The 24,176-nt window shown below is 43.7% G+C and overlaps 1 protein-coding gene across 7 annotated transcripts in view; it reads left to right on the top strand.

Annotated features, from left to right (window-relative positions):
• Ntrk3 (neurotrophic receptor tyrosine kinase 3) overlaps positions 1 to 24,176 on the top strand; it is a 379,071-nt gene that overhangs the window by 212,114 nt on the left and 142,781 nt on the right. For all 7 annotated transcript variants that reach the window (XM_051148743.1, XM_051148741.1, XM_051148747.1 and 4 more), the window contains one exon: positions 7,977 to 8,165. In XM_051148743.1, the coding sequence (XP_051004700.1) occupies positions 7,977 to 8,165 (189 nt within the window). The remainder of the gene's footprint in view (positions 1 to 7,976; positions 8,166 to 24,176) is intronic.

Below are 24,176 nucleotides of genomic sequence, written 5' to 3'. Positions count from 1 at the left end.
CCTATTAGTGAGGAGGGCGTGTCTTGTTGGGTAGCCTGCAGAACCTCCAGTGCCCTAGAGGTATTCACTCTGGGCAATGTCTGTCCGGGATGCTGCAGGAGGCAGAGGGGAGGGCCCAATTCATCTGGCTAGGAATCGAAGGCAATGACTTGTCCCCAGGAGTGCTCTCGGGCACAGCCTCTGTTCACTTGGCCTGTGTCCCACATCTGCCAATAAAAATTAAGAAATTGATTTTCCTTTGTGTGCCTCTGAGGACCAGGCTCTTTTTATGAGACAGTGAATGGGATCCCTCTCTGAGCATGGCTGGGTTTTTAATTGTGTTTGTTCTGTTTTCACTTCTTCCCTTTTATGAGTTCCTGCTCCCAGATTTGTTGATGTGGAACTCTTTCACACCAGGGACATGTCCGTGTTTGATTTTTATCAGTAGGAAAAGGTTGAGGTTTTTAAAATCTCATTTTCTTAATCCAAAGGTTGGCTTGTTTGCTTCATTCTGACACACTGAGAAAGCATGAGACCTATTCTGGCCTCTTTTACTTCTCACCTTCTATCTTGGTGGTCATGGTCCCACTCCGTGTGTAACTGTGAATGAAAGCTCACCCTTGGGGCAAAGATGGAAAGGAGGTGTTGAGAAATGAATTGTGTCATTGAGACTAGCACACTTATCCTGTGAATGAAGGATTGCTTTGGTAGAGGTGTGTAATGTGCGTGCGTGCCTGTGCGTGAATACATGCACGTCTGTATGTGCATGTGCATGTGTGCGTGTGAGTACATGTGTGCGTGTGAGTGCATGTGCATGCATGTGCATGTGAGTGTGTGTGTGTGTGTGGTGTGCATGTGTAGGCTAGAAGTTGGCCTTAAGCATCTTCAGCTATCGTTCTTCACCTCTCCATTTTGAGACAGGATCATTCACTGGATTTTGAGTTCACTGATTGGCTACCCTGGCTGTCCAGGAAGCCACCTATTTCCATCTCCCAGTGCTATAATTACAGACAAGCATACAAGGAGCTTTTCATGTGGGTGTTGGGAATCCAAATTTAGGCTTCATGCTTGTACAACAGACACTTTCCCCCATTGAACCATCTCCAAAGCTCTTGCAGAAGTTTCTTCAAGATGATGTGAATCAAGCATGCAGGTAGATGGTCTAAAATGAAAAGACCCCAAAATACATTAACTGTGGAGAGTGGAGAGTGCCCCCACTGAGATCTACAGCTTAAAACAACAAACCTGTAGTTCCCAGATCTCCTGCTCTTGTATTGGTCCCACTCAGGGACTCGAAGATTCTGGAGCTCTGCTTCACGCTTTCCCAAGTGCCAACACTGAGGGAAGGGAATGTGTCCCCCTGGAAGAGCTGTGTCCTTGTCACTGTTTGCTGGCTCCTAGAGAAGCAGAGGAGGATGTTGCATTGCCTCTCAGGTGTGTAGAAAACTGCACAACCTCAGATGTCTGGAACAACTTGGCAAGGCTCTCACCATGACCACAACTCCTAAAAGAGCTTTCAGAGTTGGAGATGAGGTGACCCTCCCTTCCCTCTTTGGAAAGAAGTTTAAGGATAAAGGAAAAAAATATATAAATGAATGGGTTATAAACCTTCCACTTTACAGTTGAGCTCTAAACTTGACTGATCAAAGCTGTCTCTCATAGGTGGGTCTAAGTTTGCAGATATTGGCCATCTATTCTTAGCTGCCTTGGATCAGATGTCTTACATTCTCTCTGTAGGCTCACACACTCATACCATGCTCTATCTCTGTGTCAAAACACTCCAGTGAAACTGTGAAGGTACCAGCTTGATTTCCTCCTCCCTTGCATATGAGGCATACCATCCCCCTTTCTCCCTTTGCATCATTGACCCCCGGAGACAGAGTTTCCCTGAAGTCATCAGAGATTTCTATACAACAGGCCTGCACTTGTAGGTTCTCCTGCTGACCTGCATCCCTGGCTCTTCCCTCGGCAATCAGAGTTCTACATGTCTGGATAGGAGTTCACTGCACTAACATATTGCGTTCTTCCCAAGTTTCATCCATGGGACCCCAGATATCACCATGGAATCAATCACTTATAAGTCTCTAAGTCACCCCCAGCTCTGCACAGTTTGATTCCTTTTTTTTTTATTAATTTATTCTTGTTACATCTCAATGTTTATCCCATCCCTTGTATCCTCCCATTCCTCCCCCCCCCCCATTTTCCCATTATTTCCCTCCCCTATGACTGTTCCTGAGGGGGATTATGTCCCCCTATATATTCTCATAGGGTATCAAGTCTCTTCTTGGCTACTTGTTGTCCTTCCTCTGAGTGCCACCAGGCCTCCCCCTCCAGGGGACATGGTCAAATGTGAGGCACCAGAGTACGTGAGAAAGTCGTATCACACTCTCCACTCAACTGTGGAGAATATTCTGACCATTGGCTAGATCTGGGAAGGGGTTTAAAGTTTACCTCCTGTGTTGTCCTTGGCTGGTGCCTTAGTTTGATTCCTTTTTATTACTTACTTTAGATGGGAGTGGCTTTAAGAAAACACTGGAAAGTTCCCCATGAAGCAGAGACTTTTCCCCCCTTTTTCTTTTTAGTTCCCTTTGGAACACCTTAAAATATGCTTTACTAGAGTTATTAAGGTGAGAAGAAATACTTGCTGCCCAGATGGGCCATTATCCATGGGTCCCAACCTTTTACCCAGAGTGATTATAAGTATGTTTGCATGTGGTAGTGGGGAGCATTAATTTACGTGGTAGTGGGCATTGAAGAGTCTTATATGTGCTAGGCAAGCTCTCTACCACTAAGATACAGCCCTGATTTCTTCTCCTCTTTAAACTTTATTTTGAGACATTGTCTCATTATGTAGCCTCGACAGCCTGGACCTCTCAATCCTCCTGTCTTTGCCTCCCCAGGGCCAGGATCACAGGAATGAACTATGGTGCTTAGTTGAGACACTAACTTTTTGTTTTGTTTGCAGCACTTAGAATCAAGCCCAGGGCTTTTCACATGGTAGGCAAATGTTTTCCACTGAACCACATACTCTCAGAATAGAGACTGACTTTTGAAAAAACATTTGGGTTCAAAAAAATTATTATTCCCTCCTATTAGAGAAGTTGTTAGGTTCACAACATTGAATGGAAGGCACACGGGTTTCCCCATTAGTCCTGTCCTCATGTATGCTTTCCTTCTTCATTATGAACATACCCTACTGTTACTCTATGATGGACCTGAGATTCCCCTTATTTACCCAGGACTAGGGATGCTGTGTACTCAGAACAAGCATCTCCAGGTAAGCTCTTTGTTGCCTCATTGCTATAGGTCCATTGAGAGACTGCTGGCTTCAGCCACAGGGAGGCAGGCAGGCGTGGAGACAGTTTTATTTCACATCCTCAGGAGGGATGGGTATATGCCCAGCTTATTGGCTTTTACTTTAGAGTAAAGATGAATAAGAGGACCTTGTGTAGTAGACAGCAGACTGATGCTGCCATGCTCTATTATGGTTGTAGATATAGTTTAATAAGAATATTTCAGTGCTGGCAAAAGATGATGGATTATCTCTAGCCCATCTGGGTGAGTCTAATGAGGTGATTTGCCTCCCTCCAAACTTTCAAGGGTCAAGAAGAATACCTTACCAAAAAATGTCTCAGGCTCTTGCCATCAAAGGCAGCTGCTCATGGGGAGTATAGTGCACCAGAGTTCATCATGTGTCCCTTTGAGCAAGTACATTCTTCACAGTGTTCTTCTCCAGGAAGGAGTGTCAGGTGATGCCTCTGAGCACAGGGCCAGGCTGTGAGTGTGAATTCTCACACTGCTTCTCTGTGAGGTTTGTATCCTGGAACAGGTCACCACTCCTTCAATGCCTCCAATTTTGAAATGGGGACAATAATGGCAACAACCTCAACACAGGTGTTCCAAGATTAGAGGAGCGACAAGGATAGAATTCAATACATAGGGAGAACCGGATACAAACCACTGAAGTTTCTCACACTCACCAGAACATAGCTTTTTTCTTCCTCTACTATTCCATGAAACTGATCTCAGTAAAGCTGTCTCCTCATTTTCAAATGCATGGCCAGTTTTCAGTCTTTGTCTTTAGTTAAAAAAATTTATTATTATATTTTATGTGCATGGGTGTTTTGCCTTCATGTATGTCTGCGTACCGTGTGTATGACTGGTGCACTGGGAAGCCAGAAGGTGGCACTGGATCCTCTGGAACTAGAATTACAGATAGTTGTGAGCCATTGTGTGGGTACTGGGAATTGAGGCTGGGCCCTCTGGAAGAATAGCTGGTGCTACTAACTGCTAAGCCATCTCTCCCGCCCCTCTTTCATTCCTTGACCTATTTGCCATCAGGCTAGATGCTCTTGAACTCATGGATATCCTCTTTTGGCTTCTAAGATGATATGTTTTTCATATATATATATATATATATATATATATTGGGGTTCCTCGGGGCTCCATTGTCTGGTTTACTGTTTTATTTCGGTCTAGTTTTATTGGGTGAAATTTTCCTTCCCAGGCATTGGGAGCCTTTTCCCCACAACTATTACTTCAACCTCCTCAAAATCTAGAACATTACAGAGGAAAAAAGGTTTTAACTATTTTATGTCACAAACTATTGGAAAATTTTATTGGCTTTTGATCCTCCAGGACCTTTTAAGAGACAGACAGACTGAAGAAACAGCATTTCACACAGGTCGACATCCTGATGTTATATCTTCTCCCAAGACCTACTTATTCTTCCATGTAATCGTATTAACCCGTATCCCATAATGCTTGAAAAAAAAAAAAAAAAGAAAGAGACATATGGACACTCTGGGTGCTTATCTCCCTCTTCTTGGGGTTCATGGTTGATAATTATCATAAAGAGAGTGACTTCTGTTTGCAGTTAAGCCTTGAACTTCAGAGTGAGTAGGGCTGCTGGCTGTAAATCTTGCATGCACCACTGTTCCCTCCGCCTGGGCCTTCATCCCTTGTTCTTGAGAACCGAGGTGGGTGTTTTGCTTGGCTTTTCCTTGCCTACCCCCTTGTATTTCTGTAGTCCTTCCTCCTGACCTTCCTGGAAAGGGAAATAGGTCAATTTTTACATATTGGCAAATACTTTCTTTTTTCCTTTTGCCTGTGATGTGTGTGTGTGTGTGTGTGCGTGTATGTGTGTGTGTGTAAAATTCCACGTTGAAAAGTCGTATCTCTTTCTGTCATTTCTGGAATTTCTCTTAATCTATTGTTTCATCTTGCCATTAGAAATCTACTTTTCCTCCTGGTTTTACTTCTTTCCTTTCATTTTAATTTTTGCTAGATTTTTTTCTTGACTTCTTAAACTCTTCGTTGACTTCAAAATGCTGATGAGGAAATTTCCAGAGACGCTTCCCGCCTTTGAATTGTTTGCCCCTTGCGTATTCCTTGTTTTGTAGTGTGGTGTCAGCTTTACCTCGTAGACCATTTGTTTCTGTGTTGGGTTTCGGGGACTTCTGCTTAGTACATTGCCTCCGTTTCTTGTAGCCCCCCCCCACCCCCACCCCCCCGGATGTTCGTCTCGCATGCAGTGACTCTCCTGAGGTATCTGGAGATCTTGCACACCACACTGTCTCTTTATATGTCAGAATTGAGGCCTGGAAATCTGAGCAGGTTCCAGGCTGTGTGCATGAGGCTGTTGTGCTCATTGTCAGCCTCACTGTGAGATGATTCCAGGGTGTCTTTTCATCAGGAAAGGCAAAAAAAAAAAAAAAAAAAAAAAAAAAAAAAATGTCAACATCTGGAAGCCTCCTTTCTGACTCTGTCTGGGGAAGCATCTTCTCGCATCCTCTGGCGCTGGGGTGGATGGATATCAGGAAGGCTGTGCACAAATGTGGTTGTTCCAGCCACAGGAAGAAAGGGCTCAGCCTTGAGCATCATGCAAGCACTCCTCTGCGTCTTTTGCTTCAACTTCTGTAGGAAGGAATTGCTCCTCCTGTGAGGCAGGGACAAGGTTGTGGGCCCAGGTGTCTTGTTAGGCATGGGTCTTCCTGTCATTTTACAGTGTGCCCTATCTCTTATGCCATAGCCTTTTCTGGACACCCTCCTCCTGGGGTGCACATTCCCAACAGGGCACGTGCCATGGTACTTTCTCGTCTTGCTCTGAGTCACTGCCTTCCTTTGATGTGTTTTTCAACTTCCCAAATGTTGTTGAAATGCCTTGTTTATTCTCCTCTCTTTCTCTTTGTGCACAAATATTTATTGCTTCAATTCTTTTGTATTTTAGTGATGGTTTTGGGGGCGACCAATACCAGGGCTTAGTGTTCCTCATTTCCCTGCAAACCACTATGAAAAATTTCCCAATGAGTTTCTGATGAAAGTGTTTTCAGGACCACATTCCTTATTTTTTTTTTTTCAAGTCAGGTGATTACTCTGGGCATTTGGGCAACCACTTATTGCCACTCTTGCACATGGTCTCCAGACACCATCAGCCATTTGTCACAGGCTGGAATAAGCCCGCCTGTGCTGACTGAGTGGAATCCATGGCCTGCAGTTTGCATTTACCAGTCTTCCATTTAGTTCCGCCTCATTGGTGCTTCACCTCGCTGTTTGATGGGAAATACTCTCTCCATAAACTTCAGTAAGATGTAATGGATTTCTGCAGTGGAAATATTGTTCAAGCCGCAAAACCAAATCGCAGCAGGCACTTTGTCTGGGGACCCAGTGCCTAGCAAAGCAGCCACTTAACATGCCAGTTGTATAAAGCCACGGTCACAGCTAATTCCCCTTACAGGAATTTTATTTGTGTGTGTGTGTGTGTGTATGGAAGAATCACACCACCAGACACAATCACTGTTCTGCAAAGACTGCAGCGTTAATTGTCTCTACCAACTTGTGCTTTTGAGTCACTTTACTTTCTCTTAAGGCTAGAAAATGGGTGGGAGGCTGGGATTAGTGACGGTGTAGTTGGTATGATTTGTAGACATTGAGACAATGTGGATGTTTCAAGAGTGGGCCAGCTAGCCTAGCTACCACCAGGCTAACAGTGATATAGCCTAATTACAGCCCCTTGTGAAAATGTGTTTTAGGAGAGGCTCAGGGCAACACTCTGAGTGATGGAAGGTTATGGCAGAGTCCAGTGGAAGCCATGTCATACCCCTCTGGATATTTGGTGGTCATGCTGAAGGTCATAGGACCTCTAATCTAATCATAGGTTCTGGGTCATGGCCATACACCAAAACACACGGAGAACATTTAGAATCTTCATGCTCAGGTGGCACCCCAGAATACCTGAATCAGAATTTCTGATATGTTACTCTGTTGTTTTGTATATTTGGGCGATCCACTCCCCACCCCCACCCCATGTGTATGTAGGTGAGAGTTCACCAATGGCTGTCTTCCTCAACTACTCCCTTCCTTATTTTCCTTAGACAGGATCTCTTGCCAAAGCTAGAGCTCTGTGGCTAGTCAGTATGTTCTAGGCATCCTCTTTGCTCTGCTGACCTAGGACTGGGATCACAGGTGTGTCCCACTGTACCTGGCTTTTATGTGAGTCCTGGGGACATAACTCAGGTCCACATGCTTCTGATGCAAGGATCTTACCAACTGAGGTGTCTCCCCAGCTCTTCAACAGCAGATATTTTAATGTCCCAAGTAGAGGAGGGCCAAACAGAGACAACCCCTTCTAGGGTTCTGTTTTTAAGTCTTGTTATCGCTACATAAAAAAGAAACTCACGGGTTTTATTGTTTTGACCTAATTTGGGTTTGGGAAGAAAGTTAAAAAAATATTTATGTCGTGATTATTTAAATTCATTTTTATTTTAGGACTATTTCTATGGCTGAGAGTTATTTCCAGTTATTTCAGTTATTTCCAAGGAAGAGAAGTTGGCTGGAGTTGTCTAAGTTCAGAACTCAGGGAATTTGGGCAATACTTTTTATAATGGCCAGGATTCTTATGGAAAACATGGTGCTAAAGTAGTGGAGGGTCTGTGGGCAGGTGTGGTACTGAGTAGATATGACCTCACTAGGTCCTGTGTCTCTTATGGTTTATGCAGGTCCTGTGGCTGTTATCAGTGGCGAGGAGGACTCAGCTAGCCCACTGCACCATATCAACCATGGGATCACTACACCTTCCTCGCTGGACGCTGGGCCGGACACAGTGGTTATTGGCATGACTCGCATTCCAGTTATTGAGAACCCCCAGTACTTCCGTCAGGGACACAATTGCCACAAGCCAGATACGTGTAAGTAATAGGATTGGATGCTGTCCCCCATTTTCTTTGTAGGGGGTGGTGTGGAAGCAAATCATGTTGCTGGGGTTCTGGAACCTTCTAGGGTAACCTTCCACCTGCCTACCTCCCCCTTTCTAGGAGACTTTCCCTCTTTGTCTCTAACTACAGAGAATAACATGGACAGGAAGATGCCAGTTGGCAGAATCCCCCAGGATGAGAGGGCCACAGGTCCAAGTTTAGTTCTGTCTTTTATTTACCTGGCCCAATATTGCTCTGAGTGGGGAGAGGTGCCCCTGTAAGGCAGGGCACACAAAAGAGGCTGGTCTTCTCTACAGAGCCAGCCTAGCTGTTAAAACATATGGTCTGGCTGTGTCTACACAGCAGCCTCTGAGATCATCAGAAGATCCATGCAGCCCTCTACGGGAGGGGCAGTAGGTACCTTTGAATAGAAATCTCTCTCTAGCTGTCCATCCCAGTCCCAAAGTATGTTCCTGCCCCCACCACCCCCGGAAAAGCTCTAGGAATCCTCCCCTTCCTACCACATAGGGCACCTATTTCCTCTAAATCTCTCACCTCCTATTGGTTGCAGCCACTCTCTTTGTATTTCTTCTGATCCCTGCTAGGTCCCCTCTCAGCTCCTGAAGCTGTGGTGGCTTGTCCCTCCAGCCAACACATTGGTCTCCTTCCTGTGTCCCCACGCTCAATATGCCCAGTGATTGATATGAATGCACAGCGTCTCCCCTTCACACTGCTCCTGCCTCCCAGGGAATGAGTCCACTACTCAGGAGAGTACAGAGATCCCGGTAGAGGGCAGAGACCCCAGGAAAGGATGGGAGTAAATGTGTTAGGGAAAAGCCTCACCATACAGACCGAATGCTAAAGGCTGTGAGTGCCCCATTGCAGCTGACAGGATTCCCACCAGTGGCTTCTTTTCATGTCTCAGTCAGTCTGGGGTGGGGTTAGGAAAAAAGGTGCATTCTGGTCTTGCTTATCCCATGGTCTGAGTGCTCGGTACTTGGGTCATACTCTTGAACGCTCATAACTCTTGCTGCTCCTGCTGGGACTTCTAGCAGCAGAGTAGGTCTTGGGTCACATCCCATCAGCCTTCGCTTCTATTCCTCTATCTCTGAGATTATGCAGTAAGCCATTCAGCAATAAGAAGGGTTGGACTAGGGTCACTGCAGGCCATCATTTGCCTTTATATCTAGAATCTGCGTAGTGTTTTTCAGAGGCTTCCTGTGGCTGGCATACAAAGGATATCTGGGTTCTAGATCAGGCATGGGCATAGGGAAAGGATAAGGTTTCAGATCTACAGTGTGAAGTTGTACAAAGAACAGTCCCTCTGCTATGTGCTTGTTTGAGATCAGACTTGTCTGGACTTGCTGGAGGTAGCCAGGAAGGGCATTCTTCTGCAGTATTCTTTGGTCATTGCTGTTTTGAATATATATGTTTTTCTTGTTGGTTGAAGTAGTTATTTTCCATAAAGTCTCTGTGGACGGTGGATTAGGAACCCCCAAGTCTATGCAGGAAAAATTCAATGTTAGGTTTTGATGAGTCTCTGCTTATAAGATTTTATCAGCAAACCTGTGCATAATCATTGGTATTGTATGTGTAATTTTGCTCAAGAACATCTTAATTAACAACAGGTATGACTGATTCATTCATACACAACTAATGTAACAACTGATCACACCTATCTTGTATACACACTTCTCTATAAGACATATGGTCACTATCTTGTGTTTGGGATCATGGGATGGTATTTCAGAGCTATGTGTAGATGCCATTTTAGGTCAAAATGTCCAACAACAAAAAAGCACTAAATGTGAAAAATGTGGCCTGGAATAGACCACTAAAAGAGTGTACTTTCTTATGGTATGAAAATTGAGACAATAATTTTGAACTATATTGCATGTGATAAATATAAGCAATTTCATCTACCAGTTAAATATGTACATACACACCTGTGGTTAGATGCACAATTATTGTCTTGTTTAGCCTCTGCTGTAAATGTTCATATAGAAGCATTGGTTTCTGGGTTGCAAACAAACTTTAATAGACAGGAAAATTCCCAAGTACAGAGTCTTGACTAATGAGCAACCCTGCATGCACTTGGTGGATGCTCTGACCTCTTGATGCAGAGTCTGATCCTAGGGTCATATCTGTTCACTGGAGCTTTGGGTTTGTGTGACACCTGCACAACTATAGGACAATGGTGACTCTGGCACATGGGAGGGAGGGAAATTTCTCTTGAGACATCAGCATCTTTGCCCTCTGGGAACTCAAGGTCTGTGGAGAGAGCTATTGACCAGATAAGTGCCCTCAGATGTCAGGGGGAAAAATCTCACAACCAAGGAGGCGCCACACCAGGAGAACATGGTGCATGCAGAGGTTTCCTTTTGGAACTTGTTCTGGTGTGTAAGCCACCACAGCTGTCTAGGTAGCCAGGCTACTTCTGTGTAAGCAAGCAGAGGTTGGTGAAGATTCTAGGTTTATTGGTGGAGACTTGAAGCTAGAGGGAGCAAACAAAGCCTTATCACAGGAAGATCATGGGTTGGCTCCAATTGTCCAAGCCCTTTGACCAGAGGAAAAGTATCTTTTAGTTTTAAAGATTTATTCATTTATTATTACATATACAGTGTTATGCCTACATGTACACCTGCAGGCTAGAGGAGGAAAAGTATCTTTTTAATGCAGCCTTCCATTTTGCCTTATCAATAGACAGTGGATCGAACTAATTATGTTCAGAGAATTTGTGTGGCATGAGAAGTACTTTGCAGGAGCATTATAATTGTGTTTGGATAATTCTCCTGTGGTCCACACAAGCAGGGACAGAAAGGCTGAGAGGCAGTGGGTCTCTGATTTCCAACGTTTCATTAGTCAAGGGAAATAACTCTATGACACAACTCTATGTACAGTGAGATGCCATTGTCATAGTTAAAGCCACATGTGCTTTGGCACATCAATAGACAGGAGCATCTACAGTGCTGCATATTAAGCTGGGCTCACATCTTTGGAAGGGTAGTGAGAATCAGGGTATTAAGAGAGCAACTTATAGTATGTGAGAAAGTCATATCACACTCTCCACTCAACTGTGGAGAATATTCTGACTATTGGCTAGATCTGGGAAGGGGTTTAAAGTTTACCTCCTGTATTGTCCTTGGCTGATGCGTTAGTCTGAGCGGGACCCCCGGGCCCAAATCTGCCTATCATATTGTTCTACTTGTAGATTTCTAGGACCCTCTGTATCCTTTTATTTTGCTATTCTCCCATGCGTCTCTCATTTAGAGTCACAATAGGATGCTCTCCCCTCTGTCCCAGTTTCCTGGCAATGGTGCCTCACATTTGACCATGTCCCCTGGAGGGGGAGACCTGGTGGCACTCAGAGGAAGGACAGCAGGTAGCCAAGAAGAGACTTGATACCCTATGAGAATATATAGGGGGAGGTAATCCCCCTCAGGAACAGTCATAGGGGAGGGGAATAATGGGAAAATGGGGGAGGGGGAATGGGAGGATACAAGGGATGGGATAAACATTGAGATGTAACAAGAATAAATTAATAAAAAAAAAAAGTTGCAAGGTAAAAAAAAAAAAAAAAAAAGAGAGCAACTTATATGGAGGCTCTCAGGGCTTGCTCCACCTGATTCCCTCCCTTGTCCCATTTAAACAAGTATGTCACTAGGGAAGAAGTTGTAGGGACACAGAGCTTCCTGGCTTCAGACATCGTTCCACAGCAATGGGTTAAGCCTTGAGTGCCCCGCCCCCTTTATCCTTGTGTTTACCACAAGTCACGGGACCTTTTGGAGAGGAATGATTAGGATGCTGGTTGGCTCCTAGCTTCTCACTTTCTATCTGTCTTCAATCTGGTCCATGGCATTTTTCATCACAAGTCAGGCTGCAAGGATATTTAAAGATCACCTGGTACCAATCCTTTATCAGATGCTTGCATCGCCTTGCTTATGTTCCTAACAAATGCTCTGCATTTGACATTGTCTTTATTCTGAATTGATTCAGCCTTTACAGGGATTCTGAAAGACCTGAATAAAGATGCAGCTACTAGGCCCTGTGTACCCAACCTGAGCCCAGTAAGCCCCTTGTTATTTGTGCAAACATTTCCCTATTCTCAAAAGCACTAGAAAATGGATGTAGCCATCTCTGTCACACAGTTGAGGGTCTTGGTCTAGATCTTACAGAATGAGATGGAATGGACCCATCCAAGTGGATCATTAGGGAGATGGAAAAATGTGTGCATAACAACGTCCAGCCCTGGATTACCTCTGTGTATTTTGTGGGCTGCAGTAATGTAATTTCTTGAAAGGTCTAGACTTGTTGTTATCCTCAGAGTCAGCTTCTGCTCTTTCTCACAGGCTGGAGAGAAGGCATCCTGGTTGTCTCTGAAGCCCTGGGCTCTCTGTTCATCTCTTTCCTTAGAACCTAATCTCTGTTGAGGAAATTGGCTATTTGGGGCGGGGTCTGCTTCCATCTTCTTCATCTCATTGGTCTTCAGGTGCCTATAACTGTCTTTGTTCCAAAGTAGTGTCCCCCATTGTCCCAGGGTAAGTACATCACAGCCTACAAGCAGGAATGTGTCCCCATGCCTGGCATTTCCTTCTGCTGTCCCCCTCCAAGAATGTGTTTTGCCTATTTCTTCTACATATCATGACATCTTGTGCCGTGACATGTCCACTTCTTGAGCCACATCCCTAGGATACTCACGACTCTCTTTCTTTGATCTCTTCACACAGCTGGACCAGCACTATGCTGGGAAGACTTTAGCTTCTCTGTCAAACGCACATGTAGGAAGAGTTTGTGCTAGGCATTCTCCTAGACTCTAGAAAAAAAGACAGAAGCAGACATACATTGCTGTTACCCTCTCAGTTTGACTTACAGCCATGACTAATTTCTAAGATCCTCTGCTTTCTAGAAAACCCCTCACCATTGTGCCCTGTACATCGTGCTTTTGCCTGTTGCTGTTGGCTTTCCATCCTTTATCCTTTCTTTCCAGACTGGCAATTATTGTTTCCTAACTGCTACCCTACTATAATTCCTTTAAAAAATAACACCCCTTTACTCTGTATAGTATTGCCCCATACCATTTTCTTCCTTAATACACTATGCTATAATGCCACAAAGATTCCAGACATTCATGAACCCCTCCTAGGTTCACACTATGCCAACATGATTTTTCTTCCTTGCTTCTTTCTAACATCTGGCTTACAGGCAATACCATGTAGCAGTCTTGAATGACTTTAAACCAGATTCTACGTCACCCTGTCACCTCTCAAATAAATGTGTACTGTTCCCCAAACATGGATTTACAGTCTTCCCAGTTGTAGCACTTTTGTCATATAATTGCTCTCACCCACACATGCATTCACACTATGTGTTCAAGTGTATGTGTGTATGTGGGAGCCTGGAGGACAACACGATGTCAGACTCCACCTATATTTATTGAGACAGTGTCTTCCCTTGACTTGAGGTTGGCCAAGTATGTTGAGCCAACTGTCCAGTAGGCCCTGGAGATGCACTTATCTCCATTTCCTCAGCCCTGGTAGTTTGTTTGTTAGTTTCTACTGATCACACAACATAATACTAAGGTAAAGGAGACACTAAATAACGCATGTCAGATGGTGCTATAGTTTGGATCCTGAAGGTGTCCAAAAGCCCATGTGTTAGAGACTTGGTACTCAGGGTGGCCCTCTTGGGAATTGGCAGAAACATTAAGAGTAGAGGCTAGTAGAAGTTCCAGGATATTGGGGCTCTATCCTGAAAGGTATTGAGTGGCACGTTCCCTCATTTTCTTTCCCACTCTGGATACAAGGTGAATGGTTTGGGCTCTACCTTATGCTCTTTGCTGTTGTCACCCCAAACCTTGCCAGATCCCTAATGAGACCAGGACTTTTAGAACAATGAGCCAACCTAAATATTTTCTCTTTATAAGTCGATGATTTTAGGTATTTGTTATGGTTGTGAAAAGCTGATAAACATGGATGGATCATGACGTAGGCTCTTTAGCAAAGTTGCCGATCTGCAACCTCAGCATCTGGACCAAGCACTGATCTCCTGTTTGAAGTATTTTATCTTAGGTGATCAGTAACTGACTTTCCAAGTAAGAGCCTGTTACCTCATTTGACAGATAAAACAACTGAAGCTCTATAAGTTTTGGTTGTTCGCTGAAGATCACACAGCTCCCAACAATCAGCCTGGGATAATAAAAACAACAATAAACAAGAACCATGGAATGCATCATTTAGCTTTATTCATCAAATCAATTACCTGGCGTTGTATAGATGCTACAATCCTCTATGCCTCTTGAATTTAGGGAGATAGCATATATAGAAGGATAGTTTCTGTGTAGTATGTTCCAGGTTGACCAAAGTTCCCTGTAGTCACAAGGCTGGGTCAACCTCTGTCTGGTACTTATAATTTCTCTGATCACATATCAAGACCCTAAGGGACCATGGCTCCTGTCATTAAATGGTTTTTTTTTTCTTCTTAGAATAGGTTTAGGTTTATAATTGAGCAGAAAGTAGAGTTCCAATTTGCTCCCCATGGCCACAACAGTTTGCTGCTCTATCATTAAAATCTGACGTAAGTGTGGCTCAGTTTGGTTAAGTGGTAGCATTGTGACAATATTGAGAGATTACTTTTAGATAAAATCCACAGGTTTCAGTAGGATTGTCTCTTGGTGTTTGCCAGTTCTGTGTTCTGAGCTAAGAATCCCCTCTGTTTTACACCCCAACATCCAGCAACCATTGACCTTACTGTTCCTGTGGTTGGTGGTTTGTCTTTTCTACTTGCCGTATAGTTGGAGTCACAGTGACGCTAGCCTTCCCACTTGGCTTCATTCCCTTAGCGGCATGCCCCTACTAAAGTTCTGCCACATCTTTTCTTGGCCCAACAGCTTATTTCCTTTTGTTTATTAAGCAGCTTTCCATATTCTGTATGTTCTGCACTTTATCCCTCACTCACCTACTGAAAGAAGCTATCCTGGTTTGTTAGAGCTCCGTAGCAAAGCAGCCCAAGAAATCATCTTCACCCAGCATGGGTGTGTTGTCACAGCCTGAACTCAAGATGCTGGTAGGGTCCTGCTTTTTCTGAAACTTATAGGCATCCTTTTGAGCTTCTCAGTGTCTGGCGGGAAAGCCATCACCTTGGCTGTTCCTCGGATTGCAGATGAATCACTCCATGTATCATCATATGGCTTATATGAAGCACAGCTGGCATATTAAATTAGGGGCCCACTCTACTCCATTGTGAATACTTAAAATAATTATATCTGCAGTATCCCTATTTCCAAATGAGTTCACATTCTAGGGTACCAGGAGTTAAAGATTCAGGATAACTTTTTTTAAAATGGGCAATAGATAGCTTCATTGTCTGTGGTTGCCTATTTGGGACAATAAAGGCAGGTGCAGGTTGATGAGTAGGCATAAGGTTTGAACTTATATGTGTTAGTAATTATAGGTAATTGCTGGACCATATGCGAAGAATATATAGCCTTATAATATGCTAACAAACTGTTTTACAAAGTAGGGACACTAAGGCAGGCAGTTTTTAGTTCCCATTAAACTGGCCTCTCCTGATAATCTCCTGCCTTAGATCCTCTGTGGAGATGTATACCTGCCTTCTGAAGTGTGTCCTATTCTGCATTATTCCAGCAGCAGATACTAACATAATTCTGGTGGATGCTTACACAGACAAATGCAAACCGCTTCCATCTTATCACTGGCTAAAGGTCAGTTGGTGTGCTAAAGTCAAAACTGGCCCCTTGACTTACCAGTGTGTTCACACTTTTGTGAATGCCAATAGTCTGGTGAATCCTTTCTTGTGGGCCAGTTGCAAGCTCCCAATTATCCCTTCCTTTTCTTTCTTTCTTTCTTTCTTTCTTTCTTTCTTTCTTTCTTTCTTTCTTCCTTCCTTCCTTCCTTTCTTTTTTTCTTTCTTTCTTTTTTAAAGATTTATTTATTATTATGTATACAGTACTCTGCCTTCATGTATATCTGCAGGTCAGAAGAGGGCATCAGATCACATCATAGATGGTTGTGAGCTACCGTGTGGTTGTTGGGAATTGAACTCAGGACCCCTGGAAGAGCAGTCAGTGCTCTTAACCTCTAAGCTATCTCTCCAGCCCAAGCCCTTTCTTTCCATGCATCCACTTCTCTTCATTTTTTTTTTCTAGACATAACTTCTCTGAGAAGCCCTAGCTATCCTGAAACTCACTCTGTAGACCATTCTGTCCTCAAACTCAGAGACCCACCTGGCTCTGCCTCCCAAGTGCTAAAATTAAAGGCATGTACCTCCACCACCCCTTTCTTTTCTTCTTTGCTTTTCTGCAGTCTTGCCAATGTCTTCATTTTCCCCATGTGACACTTTCAAGATGGCTCCCCAGTGCTAATTTGCCTTGAGAGTCTCTCCACTTTGAAGGACAGGCATGCATTCAACCATGAGCCCCTCTTGGCTGGCCAGCCTCATTGTCACTGCCCGTATCCATCACAGGGGACCTGGAGATCTGCCTGAGATCTTCATAGCCCTTTCCTTTTGTGAGATTGCCAAAATCCCTTTATCTGTTGGTTTTCTGCAAAGCCCTTTTCTCTTCTGTTCATCTACTCAGTTAACAAACATCTACTGCTCTTGTATTAAGTGCTAAAGCCGGAGATAGAGTGCAGATCCTACCCTTTAGACCTCTTCAGCCACAATATACCTGTTTGGAGCCTTAAGCCCTCCTCATTTTCCCCAAGATAACCTCACTATGTACTCTTCCACTCCCACCTATGAACTTTCCACATAAGTAAACAGAGCCAAAGGGCCTCTGTCTGTGGCCTTGATGGGACTGAGTAAGTGGCTTGCCTCCTCCTTTGCTTCTGGGCTGATTAGTTCTGGAGCTTGCCTTTTCTGGAAGAGGAACTGCCGGAGCTGATTTCTCAGCTGCAGAGGGGGAGCGCAGAGCCTGTGTGTGCAATGCAGTATTAATAGTGCATCTGTATGATATAGATTTCTGTCAAGCTCTGTACTAACAAACATCACTTAGCTCAGGGTAATGATGGGTGTTTATTCCCTAGCCACTTAGCTCAGCATCATGGACTCGCACATGAAATATGGGAAATGGGCTTCTTTGTCTGGGAGGAGCAGGCTCCTCCTAGAGCCAATATCGGAGGCCACAACAGTAGCAGCTGCTGCAGAGGCAGAGTGTAGCTTTCTAGCTTTTTCTTCTGCGGGATCTCAGGCTGGCTCTACTAATGACAAGAAGATCCAGTTGCAGGCCTGATCTGGGAGCTCCCTGAAGTATGCAACCAAGAATGGAAGGTTGCCATATGGGCATACGGGTGGTGCTGCCTGTGGCTGATGGGGGAGGTGATACTGGCAAGATGTGACATGGAAAAGGATGAGACAGATGTGGAGGTGTGGGGTTCTGATGTGCTCCTCCTTTCTTATGCTGGTTGATCTTGACAACCACCCCTAGGGGAACCATGGGCTGAATCATGGTGAAGGTAACAGTGACATTTAGCTATTAGATTGGCTATTGGTCTGGCATTCCCGGGCCCAGATTTCCAGGCAGTAGTTCATGGAATCTTTTAAATGGACATAAGTGAGGATTGTTCATCTCTGGTGTCTTTTTCATCTGAGTTTCAGGTTTAATTAGGATGTTTAGCATATCTCCAAGCATTCTGTGATGCTAGGTTTGGTACATTCAGCTTCCTTTCTTTTTTGGAGATGTGTAGAAAGTCAGCATGAGACATCTTGGGAGTCAAGGGAATTAGGTCCTATGTCCACAAGCTGAAGGGCAAATGCACTCACATACTCACCCTGAGGCTCTCAACCCCTAGAGAACAGCAACTGTTTCTGGACACAAACTCTTGCAGTCCCTGGATATGGTATAGCTAACTATACTATTTGGTGATAATCCCCCACATACACACAGGGACAGGAAATTAAATAACCACATTTACCCCAAATGATTTGAAAACTCTAAGCATACCTGAACATGCATTTCCAAGGTTTAGCCACCTGGCACAAAGAGACTGACTCACGTTCGTCTCCTTGGGCCGAGGCAACCCGCCTTCCTGTTGATAGCCATGACCTCATCTGTTCTGTACTTCACGGCCATAATCACATACTTAAAGTTAGAAACTGCATGCAGTCATGCTAATTAAGTAATTAGATATAATTATGCTCACTGTAAATACACAGTAATTGGATTTAAAAAAGTACTTGCGGGATAAGGATGTACTTCAGGGTTGAAGGTGACGAAAGATAAGGTCCCCAGCCATCCTGGAGGGATGTCATTTCATGGTGCAATGTGAGGCCACAGGAAGCTGTTACCCAGCAGGAGCAAGTGAGTAGGCTGTGAAGTGGGTCTTTTGTTTCCCTTCCAGATGCCATGGTGGAGCAGGACTACCTGTCTCCCTGGTGGGTTCTGGCCTTCGCTTTATCTTCAGGGAGTGGGGAGATTAACTTCCCTCCTGAGATTTTTTTTTTCCAGTTCAGATTTTTCCCACGATAAGTTTACTTTTCTTCTTGACTGATTTCAGATCTAGGGCCTGCATTAGGATGCTGTTCATTATTATTAATTATTATCATTAATATTATTTATTGGTTACTTTTGTGTGTAACTGTGTAGAAGAAGTCAGAGGTGGATATCAAACATCTTCCTCTGCCATACTTCATCTTATCTTTTGAGATAGGGTCTCTCCCTGAACCCATCATTAGCTAGATTGGGTGAACACAAGTGACCAAAGATCCACCTGTTTCTATGCCTACAAACCTCAACTCTACTCTAGGGTTCCAGTTGGGTGTAGCCATGCTTAGCATTTTTACATTGTGCTGATGACCCAAACATGGGTCCTTTATCCTATTGGGACTTTGAATGAGAGAAGCATGGGAGAATAGCAAAGTAGAAGGATCCAGAGGGTCCTAGAAACCTACAAGTAGAACATTATGATAGGCAGATTTGGGCCCAGGGGTCCCGCTCAAACTAAGGCACCAGCCAAGGACAATATAGGCGGTAAACTTTAAAACCCTACCCAGATCTAGCCAATGGTCAGAACATTCTCCACAGTTGAGTGGAGAGTGGGATCTGACTTTCTCACGTACTCTGGTGCCTCACATTTGACCATGTCCCCTGGAGGGGGAGAGCTGGTGGCACTCAGAGGAAGGACAGCAGGTTACCACGAAGAGACTTGATACTCTATGAGAATATACAGAGGGAGGTAATCCCCCCCAGGAACAGTCATAGGGGAGGGGAATAATGGGAAAATGGGAGGGAGGGAAGAATGGAAAGATATAAGGGATGGGATAACCATTGAGATATAACAAGAATAAATTAATAAAAAAATTAAAAACAGAAAAACAAAAAACAAAACCAAACATGGGTCCTTGTGGCTATGCAGCTGGCATTTTACTGACTGAGCCATTTCTTCAGCCCCTGATTTGGAATTTTAATGGGTGATAATTCAGAATTAGCTGTGAGACACAGACAGCAAACAGTAACCCAAAGATGGGCTTTATAACTGAGCTGAAGATAGTTGCTTGGACTCAAAGCCAATGTGGGCTTTTTGATGCCTTTTCCAAGCCTCGAGCTTGGGATACACAGGTATTGAGGTTGCTGAGTACATGCTGTCCATCCAGTTGCAGTGAGGATCATGGTCAGCCTCATCTTTTGCAATTGGGAGTCTAGAAACTGCCTGGGAAGACTTAACTCAAAGGGAATTTGTTATGAATCTTGCATAGACAAGAAATGTAATGGCTGGTGATGATCTCTGCCTTTCCTAGCAAATACAAAGGGAAGGATGTGGGACTTACCTCTTTTGCTCTAAGAAGGTAGAAACATCCATCTTAGGAGCAGAGTTTGAAAATCAAGTAAAAGTGTCTTCAAGGACACTTCCCTGATGAAGTATCTCACTAGCTGCGAGTGTTCACTGTGCAATCAGAAGGACCTGAGTTCAAATCCCTAACCAGGCCTGTCTTTGTATGACTGCAACCCCAGCCTTGGAGATAGAGCTAGGAGGATGCTAGGTGCTTGCTGCCCAGCCAGCCTAATCAAAATGATAAGATTTTGGTTCAGGGAGGGACAGTGTCTTAAACAAACAGGGCAGAGAGCAACAAAATAAGACACTAGACATCACTGGCCTTTGCATGAATGCACACATGTGTGTGCAGACTCCCTCCCAAACATGAAAAAGAAAAAAATATGTAAAATAAAAAAGTAAAAAATAAAAAGCAAAGTTAATCTAGTCTTTAAAAGAGCAGGAACCATGTCTTTTTATTTTCCTAGCTTCTGTAGTTGTTATAGGATAAATACCCACATCTGACAATTTGGAACTAGAAGCCTCAAATGAGAGAGAACATGTAATATTTGTCTTTCTGGGATATCATGATCTATACAATCTTTTCTATCTTTTACCTGTAAATTTTATGGTTTCATCTTGAGTGATTTGGAAAGTCTGAGCTCCTAGTTATGGTGAGCGGTGATGATGTTCAAGGTGTTCAGCTTTATTTACAGTCATCATCAAAATGTCCATCTCATGTGGATAGATTCTGTAGGATAGTAAATACATGCTCAAATGTGCTCACCAGCTTTTGTTTTTTGAAGATATTTTTATTTTTGAAAAGCTGGAAAAACAAAAGAGGTCACATCCAACCTTCAGGGCAGCAGGTCTTCCATCATTAACTGTGGTCACTGTTAGGATTCTCTTTCCATATGACTGTCTAATAGAAAACGATTATCATGTGCACTATTGTTACTACCTGTGGATGAACTGTATCACGTAAATGGGAGGATGAAGATGTGATGCTCTTGTTCACCTCCTGCTCCATTTCTAATGCTCAGTAACTAAGAGCCGAAGCTCTACTCTCTCCTTAGCTAGGAAGCCAGGAGTCCGGATGTTCTTGCACCTTCCTCCAACTTCCTTTATTTCAAGATTTCTGAAATCATACAGAGAGGTATGCTAACAGACATTTCCTCTGGGGCACCCCAAAATTCCATGGTCCAATAAAGCTGGGAAAAGTTATTACATATATCTTGTCCCATGGGCTTCTTAAATCCTGAGCACTAAAATTGTTTCAACACTTCAAGAAGGACATTCTTAGAATATTCTATTTAGATGATGCACCCAGCCGGGTGTGGTGGCGCATGCCTTTAATCCCAGCACTCGGGAGGCAGAGGCTGGTGGATCACTGTGAGTTTGAGGCCAGCCTGGTCTACAAAGTGTACAAAGTGACTCCAAGACAGCCAAGGCTACACAGAGAAACCCTGTCTGGAAAAAAAATTATTAGATGATGCACCCTGCTGCCTTAAAAGAGTGACATACACCTATAATCCAGCACTTGAGTAGTTGGGGCAAAAGGATAAAGATTTGATGACACCTTGACTTAAAGAACAAAAGCAAACAAAATGACCTTGGGTCTTCAGTCTTTCCAAATCTATCGCACCATAAAACTTGAGTTGGAGCTTTGCCTATCATTGTCTCTGTGGGTAAGAACATGCAGTGGACCATACTCTAACCATCCTGGAGTTCAGTGTCTCCTTGTTGCCTTTAGGCAGATGATGTAGCACACTCTGAAAGTGCCCAGATGGGCCTAACCCCTTCGCATGGATTGTATCACATTTCTTCTTAAGCTTCTTGGAGGGCTAGGGGGAGGTTGTATTCAGTAGGAATAACCAGAGTTAGGACATGGCACTGCATTCCTTAGGATTTCTGGCAGAGTACCATCAGCTTCTGTTGAAAGGATCAGGGTTCCATTTCCTGTTCCATGACTAGGAGCTGCTGAATACACTTCTGACACAGCCTGCCACCTAGATCAGGAGACATTGGTCACAGCCAGATTTTCACTGTGTTCCTCATTTCTGGAAAGATCTGACCTTTCAAGTGGGAAATCTCCTAAGGAGAAGGCCAACCCAAGGTGCACATAATCTTCAGGACATCTTTTCCCAGACCACTGTGTGGAAGGTAGAAACACACGCTCCTTTCTGGAAGGAAATATGATGATGGTCTCAGCATTGAGTGGCCTGGTCAAGCTCTTGCAGTTGAGAAAATAAACTACACTATTGGTCACAGTGGATCTTTAGTCATGAAAATAGAAAATGATGTAGATATGGCTTCTTCTAGCCTGCCTAGGAAACTATCACTTGACTCTGGCCAATGCATACATCCATTGTTTTAGGAAAGAAAAAGGAGTCACCATGAACAGTATCTTAGGAGATGAAGTGCTATGGGAATTTGAAAGTCCTCTGTCAACTTCTTATAGTCAGCACATATGTGAGTATACTTGCTCACAACTACCATTGCCATTTTTGCTAGGCATATCTTAAGTGATCACCAGGTTGATGCTCCCCAAAATGTTATGCTTTCAAAGTTTGTAGTTATTTTTAAAAACCCGAGACCTCTTGCTAGCCACTTTACGCAAATCTAAGAAACAGCATTTTATCACCCAGATCCACAGCTACAGAGATGTTCTTAGGAGTCAAGGCTACAAGATGCTGGGTATTGGAAAATGGTTGACAAAGGTAAGTACAGGTTAACTGGAACTGGAAAGCTGTGAGCTCAACTGGAGATCACAAAGAGATTTACAGAAGGGTTCTTCTATTCTCTTCTGTCTTTGGTTTACTCTCTCCTTTAGTTTTACTTCCCAGAAGCTTATCTCTCCCATACACATATGTTGTACCACCTATGTGCAGTGAGCTGCAGTCTCCTGTACCTGTGACAGTAAGGGACTTTTACTTTAATGCCTATCACTGCATCTTCAGATGCCAATGTATATAGTCCAAAGTCCTTGTTAATATTGTGCATGTCTCATGTTTTGAACATTTGATTTTATTAGTTAAGATACTTTTTATCTAAAACCAATAGACAGAAACTCTACCCCACTGGGATTACATAATAATAAATTGGATAATTATTTTGATCAATTAAATAATTAAGAAAGATTCAAAGTTGGACTCTAGCTCTGTTTTGTTGGTATTCTCTTTGCAATACCTGTGTTCGTTTTGGCTTACCACCATGTTAACACTACTTATGGTTTGAGATTGAGGTGCCTTTCTTTGCCCAGATCATTGGAAAGAATTATGTCACATATTTATTCTAAGACAAGTCACTCCTAAGCAAGAATGGAATTACCACAAGCACTCTAGGCTCCTCAAGAATATCTCCTGGGTCTGGGAATGGAAGTCACGTCTCCGGAGGTATATGCCCATGTGGAGGGAAGTGAACACCACCACAAAGCCAAGGTTGGTGCAGGAGAAAGTGATAGTGACCAGTAGAGAACACGGTTGCTCCCCAGTGTCCTTAGAGAGCAAAATGTGCACTCACCCACATATAAGCCATGTTAATGCTGCTCCTTTACTTCTTAGAATAACTGGGAACCGTTTGGGGTGCAGGTGGCACAAAGATGAGAACACTGACCCCATGGGAATCTTACTCTGTATCACTGTCTTCTTAGGGAGATGAAACTGAAAACAGGGGCTGCTGCCACTGGGTGGGACTGATGGGTTGTGCTAACTTCAGGGTTGTGCTTAAATACCTAGGCAAGGAAGAATGCACACACTTGGATTTAATAGACCTGTTTGTGAAGTTCCAGGAACAGTTTTGCACACAGTTTCTGGGCAGCAGGTGGGAGTGGGTGGATGGTGAAGAGTGGGTCAGAAAGGAAGCATTGAGGAACAGAGGAGTAAATTCAATAGACTGGATTTTGACCGATGGGGCTGACTCTAAACTTGGAAGTCCGTTACCTCCATGGTAGGCTCCACACCAAACAGCGCCTCCTGTTGGCAAGGTAGTGATAATCTAAATGTAATGAATTGGCCAGTAGCTTGAATCCTACAAAACTCTATGCGGTAAGTATCAGGCTGTCCTCATTCCTTGATGAAGAAACTGAGGCAGAGAAAATGACATGCTGTAGTCTCACAACTGGGACATGACAGAACTGTGGCACACAAGACACTCTTTTTGTCTCCGGCAGTCTTTCTTTCAGCATTAAATTAGCCAGTAATGAGATGTTATTACCCCTTCCTTGACAAGGATGGAT

This window comes from Acomys russatus, chromosome 7 (genome assembly GCF_903995435.1).
Source record: "Acomys russatus chromosome 7, mAcoRus1.1, whole genome shotgun sequence".
Taxonomy (NCBI): domain Eukaryota; kingdom Metazoa; phylum Chordata; class Mammalia; order Rodentia; family Muridae; genus Acomys; species Acomys russatus.
The sequence above is the reverse complement of the archived record's forward strand: the minus strand, read 5'-3'. Positions and strand labels throughout refer to the sequence as shown.